The sequence below is a fragment of the Salmo salar genome, chromosome 18, assembly GCF_965601325.2.
Source record: "Salmo salar chromosome 18, fSalSal1, whole genome shotgun sequence".
NCBI lineage: Eukaryota > Metazoa > Chordata > Actinopteri > Salmoniformes > Salmonidae > Salmo > Salmo salar.
The window spans coordinates 14,875,370-14,889,292 of NC_138308.1; the positions used below are offsets into that span (position 1 = coordinate 14,875,370).

Sequence of the window (13,923 nt, forward strand, 5' to 3'; positions counted from 1 at the left end):
CTCTCCACCCACAGGTCTAGACTCTTACCTTCAGGGCACAGAAGATACACGAGTCCTCCATGCACTTGTGTATGGTCAGCTGCCGGAAGCTCCGGCGAAAGATGTCCAGGTGCCACAGGACCTGTGGGAAACAAGAGCAGGAAGGAGTGAGACAAAACATGAAAACGCTCCTCGGGCCTTCACATTTCCTGATTTCTAAATGGAGTCTGAGTTGTCTACTGAGTAAACAACAGAAAGGTGCTGCGTGCGGGACATTAGAAGGTTGGTAGAGTGTTTCCATCGAACCCTTGAGAGACAAAGCTGACAGTCAGATTGTCTCTGTGTCGCCTCCGCTGCTGCCTCAGATGGTCGACATCCCTGCAGTGCGTGTCTGATATAAAATGCAACGGGAGCGTGTGACAAACATTTGCTCCGCTGCGTCGCCTGCGTTTGACTTTCCCACCCTCTCTAAGTGCCGGTGCTTCGCTCCAAAGGTCAAAGCTTTTCACAGATTCAAAACCCTTAGAGACTGTCAATCTGTGGAAATCTAACTCTAAAAACCAGTGGAATTCCCTCGCTAACTCGTACCTGATGCTAAAGGATGTCCCTCCCTGGATCTGAGGTTAGTTACACAACCACAGTAGTGCCCACTGTTGTCCTGTCCAATCCCTCGTTGGCTCTGAGAGCCCACCACTGCTGCACTGTCCCAAGCCCATCCAATAGGAACAAGAGCAGGTCCTCGCCAATCAGATCCCTGACGCCCTCCCAGGCTCTTAATCCCCTCAGCATGGGAGGAATCCTGCACGCCTCACCGGGAGTTACGGGAAGAAGGAATAAAGACTGGGGGGGGCGAGACAGACAGAGGGAGAACGAGAAAGATTGTACGCGCTAGACCGCAGGAGAAGGGGACAGAAGGTGGAATAGAGAGAGAGAGCGAGAGGTGAGAGAGAAGGAGAGAATGTGTGTGTGTCTTGGGTATATGTGTGTGAGAGAGTAACAGGCCCCCTCTGAAGCCTATCACTTTGAGGAATGTACGCTTGCCCAGGTCGAGCTGAGATGCAGGTTGTCAGCGGAACAAACGTGGCCCTGGCAGTTTCCTGTCGGTAGGCTCCATGGCATACCATCTCCCATCTGGCACCCTGCCTGGGCACCCCCAAAGGGACAGGGCCCACCCCCACCTGTCTAGTGTCTACCCTGACCCCACAGTGCCCATGTCATGGTCCTGCTGCCAGGCTGCCACACGTCACTGAGCAGAATCATAGAGAGGCCTGTCAGTCTCTGTTAACCTAACACCCCTAACCTTCCTTTTTCTATCTCTCTGTTCCCCCTGTCTCAGACACTACCACCTTCACATTTTTCACACCAATCATGATCCACCCAAAATGATCACCCAATACTGTACAGTACAGCTGTGCCATCTTAATTTGATCCCTCTGTTGTCACAGAGAATAAAAAAAGGCTTCTTAAATCAGTCATTTCCACTTTAAAAAGTCAGACTTGATTTATCCTAACTAAAAATGGATCAACCCCTACAAAAATGTCCATTAATTATAATCCTCATAATAATTTGCATTTCTTGTTGCTGCAGAATAATTTTCCTGCTGTGAGAAACTGGTCAAATTATAATAGTACATCTGTACGTCAAACATGGCTTCAATCAATTGAAACACCAATCATGATGCAACCAATTGTCACCCTATACTGTTCGCCAATACATTTATGCAGCGGTGTAAACAGCTATCCAAACTTTCCCATAAGTATTCAAACTAAAACATTGCTTTAATTCATTTAAACTCAAACAACATTAGGGGATAAATAGTGAGTGTGGTCAGGCATGAGTAATACCTCAGTGAGCAGCAAGCCTGGAGCATCTGTTGGCCTCCAGCAGAGCCAGGCGTTACAGCACTAGTACCCAGTGGAGCGGGTTAATAGCAATCAACAGCATTGAGCATGACAGGCCTCCAAAGGTCAATATAGCTGATCTCCGGTGACCTCCTCTAACAGTTTCTGCAAAGCAAGCGACTCCTCCAGGACTACTCCAGGACAGTGTGAACCAATACCACTTCTTAACGCTGCATGCTTCCTCAGGCGTGAATATACAATCTGTCCATGTGCGTGATAAAACACTATCATGGTCACTAAATTTGAAAGGACTTTAGCTTATTACAGCTGGTAGAAGTTGGTTGCCTGAAGCAGTAGAAAAAAGCACTGAGGCGGTTTAAGGACTATGTTGTGACACTGCTGACTGAGATACAAGAAGTACAACAACTGTGAGGTTGAACTATAAAACTAATAGATGTTACTTGATTAACATTTACCAACATCAAGCATATAAATTATTATTATTATTCATTTTTTTACACTGCTGCTACTCTCTGTTTATTATCTATGCATAAGTGCTATTGACGTACAGATGTACTATTATAATTTGACCAGTTTCTCACAGCAGGAAAATAAGTCTGCAGCAACAAGAAATGCAAATTATTATGTGGATTATAATTAATGGACATTTTTGTAAGGGTTGATCCATCTTTAGTTAGGATAAATCAAGTCTGACTTTTTAAAGTGGAAATGACTGATTTAAGAAGCCTTTTTTAAATTCTCTGTGACAACAGAGGGATCAAATTAAGATGGCACAGCTGTACTGTACAGTATTGGGTGATCATTTTGGGTGGATCATGATTGGTGTGAAAAATGTGAAGGTGGTAGTGTCTGAGACAGGGGGAACAGAGAGATAGAAAAAGGAAGGTTAGGGGTGTTAGGTTAACAGAGACTGACAGGCCTCTCTATGATTCTACGAGGCTATATCCAGGGGGTACCGGTACCGAGTCAATGCGCGGGGTACAGGTTAGTCAAGGTAATTGAGGTAATATGTAAATATAGGTAGGGGTAAAGTGACTCTCGTTATTGTTATTTTATTGTGCTACTTTTTTTACTTAATTTATTTAGTAAATATTTACTTAAAACTGCATTGTTGGTTAGGGCTTTTAAGTAATCATTTCACCTGTTGTATTCGGTACGTGATAAAATAAAATTAGATTTGACATGCAATCATTTCTAGATGTAAAAAGGCAAGGTGTCAAATACAATAATTTAAGTGGCCCAATGTTTTTTTGTATAGGCCTATAAATTCAGAATGATAACTAGGCAAAATTCTCAAAATGGAAACCTTCCAGAGCTTTGTCACTATGGACAGCAAAACATTGTTTTGTTAGTACAGCCTTCCCTTGAGTAGGCTATCAGCAAGATTTGGGCCAGAGGCTGGGGGGTTGGAAACGCTCACATTGAGATCAAAACATCCCAAAGAGAGTGATGAGAGATGAGTTCTATCCTGAGAAGTATCTTAAGATGAGAGGTTGCTGGTAATGCCCTATAAGACAGCCATAAGGAGGCTGTCAGCCACACGCACACATTAACATCTCCCAGATCTTAACAAGTCCTGACTGGACCTCTCCTCCAGGTTTCATAACCGGACAATACACCAGACCATCTGCACTGCAGTAGCTTCACAGAAACGCGAAGGAATGCCTCAACACCTGGATGAGGCCAAATATGTGCGTTTCAGTTTCACCTAGACTCAAAGAGCTGTGAGTTGGAGTCAAATGCCAGGTGAAACCATATGTAACATCGCGTGCCCGTCAGTCTGACAAAAAGTATGCCAGAACATTCCATCTATGCACCAAACAATCTGAACATCAGCAACAGGAAAACTAGAAATTGTACTGAGTGTGTGATACCACAGGCCTTCAGTTCTTTTTCTGAAGTATGTAATCGGAGACATTGGGAATTTCCTCTCATCCATTCCAGAATCGTTGGAATGTACATTCAGTTTATTTATGAGACCCCTGCTGTGTTGCCGCTCTGTGTGACCCTGTCCCTGATAATGCCTTCAATCTGTCAGCCATCACTTGGGATAAAAGTGTTTCAGGGAACTGATCCAGGAACGAGGAGCATAAAAAGTGGGGAAATCTGACTGGAAGAGATGCAAATCGATGATATAACAAAAAGAGCAAAATTCCAGCTTTAATGCTGCCATGACGACAGCACTTAAAGCAGGATTAGCAGATTACACTTAAGCAGAGAAAGGGAGGTGGCAGTGGAGGGGGAAAACAGACAACTTCTAACCCCAGCAATACAAACATATGGAGAGAGACACACACGCATCCACGCACCGCCCAAACACACAGCAAACCCACATCCCTACATTATTAAACAGAGTGTTTCGTCTTCACTTTCAGGGGCAGTCTAAATCAACATCTCTAACCTCTCCTCCACATGGAAAAGGCTACTGTAGCTGGCCCTCCATCCAGCCTGCCTCGGTGCAGCATGTACGGCACTATGCAACCAGTCACACCCCAAAGACCCAACAACACTGACTGGTTTACTCACCCGATCAGAGAAGGTTGAGCATCACAATACCAAGGGAACCGCCTCATTCCGAGGCTACTCCTCAGACAAGACTTAGGAAATAACATGTGGCATGACAGATTTTATTCCGAAGGTGGAGGCGTGACTGCAAAACCTTTTTAGGCCATGATGAATAACTCCCTGCCTTCATGAGCAGTGGCCGGTATGGTATCAGTGTCTGTGTGGAAGTAGTATGTGTTACTGCAGTTCTTTTATAAGGGCTAAGTTAAGAATAACAGAACATATAGCTTTTGAGTCTACATTGCATGAAGAGAGAATGGGATCATATGTGCATAATGCGCAATCAGCACAATTCCTGGTTTGTGTTTCTCTTCCTGTCCTATGCCCCCTACCAGGTCCAATATGTTGCTTGTTCTCCCACTGCGGTGTGCAGACCCAGACCATGGCATTCTTCCGACGCACACAGACTATTCTTCCCAGGTTTGTGAGCCCTTCTCTCTTTGTGGTGGTCTGTTTGTCTTAGAGACAGATGTCCAGGATGGAAACACTGTCCAGTCCACAACTGTACTACACAAAGCAGAGAGCAGAAAATGAAGGTACCTCCCCATATGGGATTGGTAGGAGGCAGTGGAGGCTCCTCAGAGGAGGAAGGGTAGGACCATTCACCTCAGTGAATTTCATACAAATTAAAATTGTGAAACATGAATTTTTTGATAAAACTATACTAAAAATATTAATATCACCAAATAATTGATTAAAACACACTGTTTTGCAATGAATGTCTACAGTAGCCTCAACAGCACTCTGTAGGGTAGCACCATTGTGTAGCCAGAGGACAGCTAGTTTGCACCCTCCTCTCGGTACATTAACTTCAATACAAAACCTAGGAGGCTCATGGTTTTCAACCCCCTCCTACAGAATTACACAGTAATGACAACTTCCAGAGGACGTTCTCCAAGCTATCAGAGCTCTTGCAGCATGAACTGACATTTTGTCCACCCAATCAAAGGATCCGAAAATTAATCTAGTACTGAAAGCATTTGCTACAGCTAGTTAGTACTGCAGTACACAGAATGTGGTGAGTATTTGACTCAAAGAGAGAGAAAGACAATAGTTGAACAGTTTTGAACAAATACATTTCTTAAAAAATGAAGGAGAAGTGAGAGAGAGAGAGAGAGAGAGAGAGAGAGAGCTAGCTTCACTTTCCCTTGCTTAGCTAGTGAATGCAGCTAGCTAGTTAATTCTACTTAAATACCTGGCTCAAATAGAGAGTGATGCTATGTTAGCTAGCTGGCTATGGCTATCCAACATTGGAATTCTTTCATGTCAAGGTAAGCTTTTGGTTTTATGAATTTATTGCCACCGGGGCCTGCTGGTGTAAATGCTAAACTGCTTGCTGACTGTACACTGTACTGCATGATTGTAGTGGGTTTACTAATGCGTAAGTTCTATTAGCTATGTTGACTATGACATTAGCTATTATGGTGACGATGTAGGCTGTGTGTAGCAGTTAGCGGTTATGATATGAAGGTTTGGCTTGGAAAGGTTATTTCGCCTGGTCACAGACAGCTGATGTGTTGTGCACAATTACTACGAGCAAAGTGATCATGCTGTTTGTATGTGGTTGCTATGAAAGTGAACTGTGTTTGCGTGTGATCAGCTGTGTATTCATTCAGCCGATTCTATTAAAAAACATTTCTTAAACGGAAACAAACGGAACAAAATGGAGATAAACATACCTGAATTTGTTTGCAACTGTTGGACTAATGATTACACCCTAAATCATCTAGATGCAGGGCAAAAGTGTGCAAGGCAGCATTGAATGTGTCACTGTCTGTCACCTTGATAATAAAAAAAAAAATGATCTCGACCCGTGCACCTATGTTGTAAACTTTAATTCATAGGCTAGGTTGTAGCAACCTCATGATGGGTATAGGGAAAATGTTAGTATTATGTAGTAGCCTAAACCTATCGATATTACATTGAGCTGGGTGATTGGAATATGAATGACAGTCATCCGATACGCTGTAATAGAAATAAGGACATGCTCATATAAAAATCATTGTCCTCCTCATCTTAAATGGCACCGACCGCCACTGATAAGAGGGCCAAAGGAAGACAGGTGTCTGTCTGTATGCTAACATGGGACATAGATGCTTGTTACTGCGATGTTCCAGCCCTTTCCCTCATCCTAATCAGATGTCAGAACAACACCACAACTCTACTCCTCATCTGAGCACAGACCCAACTACTACAATTCACAAACGTGCCATTTCTACTGGCCCTGTGAGGCCCCGAGGTATTCCAAGCATACATCCTCTTGATCACTTTGGTCACAATTATACAACACTTGCCCGCCACGCCGCTCAAGTCAGGCAAGTGAAGCTCAACATATTTGTTCCCAGGTTTGCGTGTCCTTGTTGGACTGTGGAGCGTGGAGGAGAGGGTTGTTAGGAAGGCACACGGCACAGATGCTGCTCTCCTATTGGCCTCGAGGCATGTCCCGGGCCCCTTTCTGTACATGATATGGAAATGAGAGAGGCAGGAGAGCATGACAAAGTCATCCCGACTGGACAGCTCTGGAGGAAAGTGATAGCCCAGCAGAAAAAAAAGAGCCGTCGTTGACTATTTGTTTCTGCATTATCATGAAGTGCATGTGAAAAAGAGAAGGCAGGAAGGAGAGAGGAACTGATGGAAGGAAAGAGGGAGGAGGGAGAGAGGAAGAAGGGCTCTGTTGAACCACAGGACATCTGTTTCCTGAGATGGTATGTCAGGTGATATATTTCTCATGTTTTCCCAACACTGCACTTAATCAGAACTATGGACAGTATCTATCGTTAAAAAGAAGGTGTGGAGCTCAAAGCAACAGTAGGAAAAATGTTAAGCTAGAAACATGACCAAATCAGACAGAGACAAATTGTGCAAGTAATTACTATAATCAAAACAAACACCACACGGCTATTCTGAACAGCAGACAAATGCTCAACTCAAGCTGTTAACTCAAGTCGCCAGGGATGATTAGGACACAGGAAGTACTAAGCTGCCATCAGGAAGTAGGCATGCTTTGCTTTGTTTGCTTGCTCCAGTCGTGAGTCGTGACAGGAAATGGGTTATGTCATAGTTGTTTTTTCCTTCCTTCCATCTCAAGCCCTAGAACACATGAAAGACAGATGCCCAAATACCCAACACACAGGACCACTAGATTGGACAGATTTCCATCTGATGAAGTTTTCATTCTGGAAAACATTTACTTGACAGAGGGATGCCATGGGCCGCTTCTTTTCCCATATGGAATATCAGAGAGTATTGTGGAGCTGTCCTTTGGCAAAAAGAATGTCCTATTTCGAATGGAACTGGGTCCTTCAGCGCTAAATCGGACATCTTATGAAAGAGTGACATGATTTCCCCCTGGGATTTATAGGACATTCAATGAACATTTCAACGCAGTGTGACTTACATGCTCCCATGCCCCTTTTTTTTTCCAACACGGCTATAATAGGAGCTACTCAATTGCTTCATCTTTTAAAACCAGATATGCTAAGACAGTCACAACACAGACGATTTGCTGTGGTAGTCAGCCCCATATGTGATCAGTCTGGATGAGAGCAAGGGAATTGATGAACACATAGAAAACTGAGTGGCAAATCCTTCAGCAGAAAGATTGTTCTTCTGAAAGACTACATTAACATATTCAAATGTTTGAATAAATCATTGCAAACTGCCATCCCTACTGTACATAATAGGCTGTTAATTAAATAGGCCTAGATGCTCAATGCCGGGTGTTAGGAAACGAGACACTAGAATGTTGCAATCAATCTAAAGATACTTTATACATGTTTTCATTGTGTCCTGTTTAAATGTTACATATCAGTCTTGACAATTCCTTTGGATTCATTTCACATGATAGGAAGCTAATTAGTTAAGGCCAGAAGGTCCTTCATCTTAAACTGAGCCATGACCCATGACGCATGGGTGAGAGTTACATGCAGATAGGTGTTTACAAACACAGGGGGTGTCTAGACGCTACATTTCTCCTCGTCTCATGTTTAACCCCTCTCCCATTTCCTGTAACTCAACTGGTTCTTATTATGTGCCTCGGTATGAAGGTTTTACTTTCAAACATTTGATGAAGAATGTGAACTCAAACACAATGGCCTTCCGTGCGTCCCTGCATAGCATGCTTCAGAAACTCAAAAGAACATGATTAGATAAAAACTGTAGCAATGATGTTAGAGAGGGGTAAAGCTAAAGATATCTGTTCAGGCGTCAGGCAGGCATTCACACCGCCAATGAAAGTACATGTAAGATTCTGATCCATCGCAGACTGATGCTCATCCACATAGGGAGGAACTTGTAAGTAAGTGCTTAAGTCATCTCTCAAAGGTAGGTACCTCAGATCCTCTCCTCTAAGCAAAGACAGAATGGCAGGTATGTACCTCAGGTTTCAATAAACCCTTTCGCCCAGGGACAGTGATTTTGGGCTTTTCAATTAAGCCCAGAGTACTGCAGCTACCAGAAGTGGTTTCTGTTAACATGGTGGGTACTGGACATCAATCGAAGTGTTTTGAGCAAATTAACATTACAAATTAACATTACAAATTAACATTACAAAACAATACTGTACAATAGGCTTAACCAAACTTAAACTCAGAAATAGACTGAAATGAAACCATTCTAATAACATATAGCAATATGTATATGTCCAGATTACACATTTAAATGCACAGTGGATTGCAAACCGACTGACATACAGTACACTCTTTGAAAAAAAAGCACAATCTAGAACCTAAAATGGTTATTCAGCTGTCCCCATAGGAGAATCCTTTGAAGAACCCTTTGGTTCCAGGTAGAACCCTTTTGGGTTCCACGTACTGTAGAACACTTTCCACAGAGGGTTCTACATGGAACCCAAAAGAGTTCTACCTAAAACCAAAAAGGGTTCTCCTATGGGGACGTCCAAATATCCTTTTTTCTAAGAGTGTACTTCCAACTCAGCATAGAAATTATTTGCTTAAATCCTTTTTATATGCCCATATTCAAATGTTCCCAAATGATGACCTTTTCAACAAAGTTATGCCTGTTAAACCGTGTGTAGGCAAAATAAGAGACAATATCAGAGAACTTAATGAAGCCTAGTTAACGCACAGCATTTCATTTCAGACAGAAAATGACTGTTTTCGCCCCCGGGCTGCCGAGACGCTGTTCCAGCATATTGTTATGGCTCCCAGCAGCAGACAATACATTATCAGCTCCCCCCCTCTGTCTCCTTACTCATAACTGACACTAATTTGTAGCTTTGGCGGTATTATCAGTCAGTTAAGCCCCTGTATTTCTATATGGCTGATTATATGGTAATCCAAAAATAGAGAGACAACTAATGACAGGTTGTTTGGCTGGGTAATTATGGTGCATGGCAGCATCTGTCTGACAATTGTTTATGGGGACTAGAAGCTTGGCTTAAGTCACAGGCGACTGACTGCCTGGCAGGCACCATATTAAACTTTGGAAACGCCTTTCCTATTTCCCCCCGAAGTACGGTGTGAGTGGGTCCTCCCAGTCAAGCTGGCAGTGCCTGGGCAGCAGTCCTATAGAAGGCAATGGTAGAACCACTTTCTTAAGCCACGTGTTCAGGCTGAGTCCTTCTGGATGAGAGAGTGGACAAGAGTCTCCCACCCACTACGTCAAGCAAAGTGTCTATGAGTACACTAATAAGAGACTGGTTATCCAGGCATTTCATAAGACTCAAGCCTACTTCACTAATCATTTACTTAGCATGAGTCCTTCAAGGATGACTTGGTGACTTGCAGTGGTTGAATTTTAAGACGACTAAATAACGGACAGTTTTACAGTAGAACAAATGAATTGCTGTTATTGTTGTTTTGTATTTATCAACGGATTGACATTGTATGGGACTGCATGAGAATCTGTAATTACAGTATTGCATCAGTAGAGGGATTAGTCAGGAATAAAGGCTGATTATAATGAGATCTAGCATAAAGTTTCATATCACTGACAGCTTAGAAATTGGACTAATCTGAAAATGTGGGTATGAGAAGCCAGAAGTATGGGAAGCAGACTCTTGAGTGAAGAACATCACCACACATATTTAAAGCTACACTTGGAGCATGAAGTTCTGAGAACATACTGGGTGTGTGTATCATGCTACATTAAATGTATCGTTCTCTCTCTGTCATGTCAAGTGAGGATACTAACATGTATTTCAGAGAGTTGTGTTTCACTATATTTACCTAAGGGTGCCACACAGGACTTGCCTATTACTGTCTGTAATCACTGCTCCTCCCCTGAAATCTCACAGAAGTCTTAACTCTTTTTCCATAACGTTATCGAGCAAATTAAGAAGGAATGTCGACGTAACTTGTATCGATGTAAGAAGCAAAATTCTGTTTTCAAAATAATAATTATTGTGAGCTAATGTGACATAATAAAGAAATGTGCATATGTCGCAACAGCAATGATAAATTGGCCTTATTTAACTCTTATTAAAATCTTTTTCCATTAAAGGATGTCGATTTAACTCGTTTGACTGCTAGGATTGTACATAAATCCCTTTGCGCATGTGCATAATCATAGATAAATCCGACAGGAGAGTTTTAATGATGAAAGTTGGACAGAGGATCTCAAAATCTCTGCGCAAGAAACACTTTCACAAACTTATTTTCTGGCAATTGTGCCTTATTCTGTGCTAGAGTTAGGTGGTATTCAGATTTTCATAACGTCATACCATTTCTGTACCATACCAGGATATACGGTATTACCGGAAGTGCACACAAAGGGCTCTATAATAAAAAAATGTAATGCACAAAACAATTTAGGCAGCAGGGATCGAGATCCAGGAGGGGATTGAATGTCTCTGCTGTAACCTAGAAGCTTGATCTTGACATCTAGCCACTTAGCTAGCAAGTTAGCTAACCAAATGCATAGCTGGAACCCTGAGCTTGAAATAATTTATTTGACACATCTTAGATTTCTTATAGTTAAACTTAACTTATAGTTATAAGCAGTGGCGTAGCACACCCCCCAGCAGAACCCGCGAGGGTATTGAAAATCATACCGTATGTATTTCGAAAAACCCCGGTATATGTTATTCTGTGCCTGATGTTATACAAACCGTTATAAATGAATAATGCAAATAGTTAAGGCTATTTGCGTGATTGACCCATCATTTCAATAAAATCTCAGTTTATGATTGTAATTCAACTTTGCCATGGTATAGCCCCCGATAGGCCTATCAGACAGCCTACAGTAGCATACACAGCAAATTTGCAAGTGTTCAAATCTTGGTGTTAAGGTAAAAAGTGTTGTGAGTGTTATATCTGAGTGTTGATTAAGGCTGTCGAGAGTCGGCTGTTCTTTCGACCAATCGATTGGTAAAACATTTTAAACGTGTATTTTTCCATATATAGACATATCCTATGATTAAAACAATCAAATCAACTATACGCACTGAACTTGTCTGACGCTTTAATCGCACTGTTGGTTGAAATAATTAAGACACAAAAATTACTAGAGGGAGTCCGACTGCAATTGATTTGATTGTACAGGGCCGGGCTCAGATTGTGTAAAAAGAAAAAATGCTAGTGACTGTGTGGCTAGCACCCATTGTCTCGCTCTCCTCCCCGCTGCAACCACCACAGAACATCAACAGTGTTAATAACGCTGAAGCTGCAACATAATTACAGCCATTTCTGACTGAAAAGTTCTGCTTAGGAAAAACATTCCCTATTCCCTTAACCCTTGCTTTCTTTACGTGACACATGTATGCATCTCATGCATGTGACCAATAGGGCCTGACCTATAGCATATCAGAATCACATCAATAAACTGGATATAATAAACTCCACACCGTAACACGTGACAGCAAAATGGATGCAGAGGACATGACAAATAAACTAGAAATGGGGGAATGTTTACTGGTTGCTCAGGAGGTAAAGGGGAAGTGAGATGTGTGGAATACATTTGAGGAGTTGTGGAAAATACTGGAGATAAAGGTAAAATAAGTTATGGAGCAAGCGCTGCATGCATATTATGTGTACCAAACAGGTGCTGTTAAATTATAATATTTTTCTGACCGTTTGGAACAATGTAAACAACACAAAATAAAGTATAAGCATACCAGAGAGTCTGTTGTGATGTTTTTTTTAACCTTTATTACAGCAAAGACTAAAAACAGTCGCATGCATTCGTGAATGCAATTGCCGAAATTGAACAGTTTATTTATTGTTTACGCTAATTATTGAAGGGTCGCTTTGTTATTTTATTTTAAAGCTAAAATGCTTGACTGCATTTGAAATAATGAATGACTCGTATGCTTTGTGATGACATGAACAAATGAATGATTGATTGATACATTAGGCTACATATGTATTGAAATATGGGCCTAAGTAAGTTACGGTATTAAGACTAAAAAGAATGCCTCTTAGTCTTACAGCTCGATGGTGGTTATACAAGGCTGCTATACTAAGCCTAGTAATGATAATGACATTACTTATTTGTATAATGGTTATCATAATAATAGTAGTAGTAATAATAACAATAAGAAGGAGATCAAGAAAAAGGAGGGTTATTACTTGTATAATTAATATTATTTTTCAGACAATTTGGAACAGTATAAACAACACTAAAGAAGTTATAAGTAATACCAGATGGCTGTTCCAACAAAAACAAGTGCAAAGCCTTTATTACAGCATAGCAAATAATAAAATCGCCAAATTTGTGATATTGTTTATCTGACATGAGGCTTTGCGCTCACAGAGTCAGAAGGCTATTAAACAAACACTCAAACAGGCAACATAAGCAGGATCTGTCTTGTTTCTGTAAATATACAGTACCAGTCAAAAGTTTGGACACACCTTCTCATTCAAGGGTTTTTCTTTATTTTTACTATTTTTTACATTGTAGAATAATAGTGAAGACATCAAAACTATGAAATAACACATATGGAATCATGTAGTAACCAATCTGAAATATATTTTATATTTGAGATTCTTCAAAGTAGCCACCCTTTGCCTTGATGACAGCTTTGCACACTCTTGGCATTCTCTCAACCAGCTTCATGAGGTAGTCCCCTGGAATGCATTTCAATTAACAGGTGTGCCTTGTTAAAAGTTGCTATGATAAAACTGGCTCTCATGAGGACCGCCACAGCAAAGGAAGACCCAGAGTTACCGCTGCTGCAGAGGATAAGTTCATTAGAGTTACCAGCCACAAAAATTGCAGCCCAAATAAATGTTTCACAGAGTTCAAGTAACAGTCACATCTCAACATCAACTGTTCAGAGGAGACTGCGTGAATCAGGCCTTCGTGGTCTAATCGCTGCAAAGAAACCACTACTAAAGGACACCAATAATAAGAAGATACTTGCTTGGGCCAAGAAACACGAGCAATGGACATTAGACCGGTGGAAATCTGTCCTTCGGTCTGATGAGTCCAAATTTGAGATTTTAGGTTACAACCACTGTGCCTTTGTGAGACTCAGAGTAAGTGAACGGATGATCTCCGCATGTGTGGTTCCCACTGTGAAGCATGGAGGAGGACGTGTGATGGTGTCGGGGTGCT

The 13,923-nt window shown here is 41.7% G+C and overlaps 1 protein-coding gene across 5 annotated transcripts in view; it reads right to left on the minus strand.

Moving 5' to 3' along the window:
• Positions 1 to 13,923, minus strand: part of usp54a (ubiquitin specific peptidase 54a) — a 104,827-nt gene that overhangs the window by 37,589 nt on the left and 53,315 nt on the right. For all 5 annotated transcript variants that reach the window (XM_045700767.2, XM_045700766.2, XM_014154022.3 and 2 more), the window contains one exon: positions 29 to 121. In XM_045700767.2, coding sequence (XP_045556723.1) covers positions 29 to 121 — 93 coding nt within the window. The remainder of the gene's footprint in view (positions 1 to 28; positions 122 to 13,923) is intronic.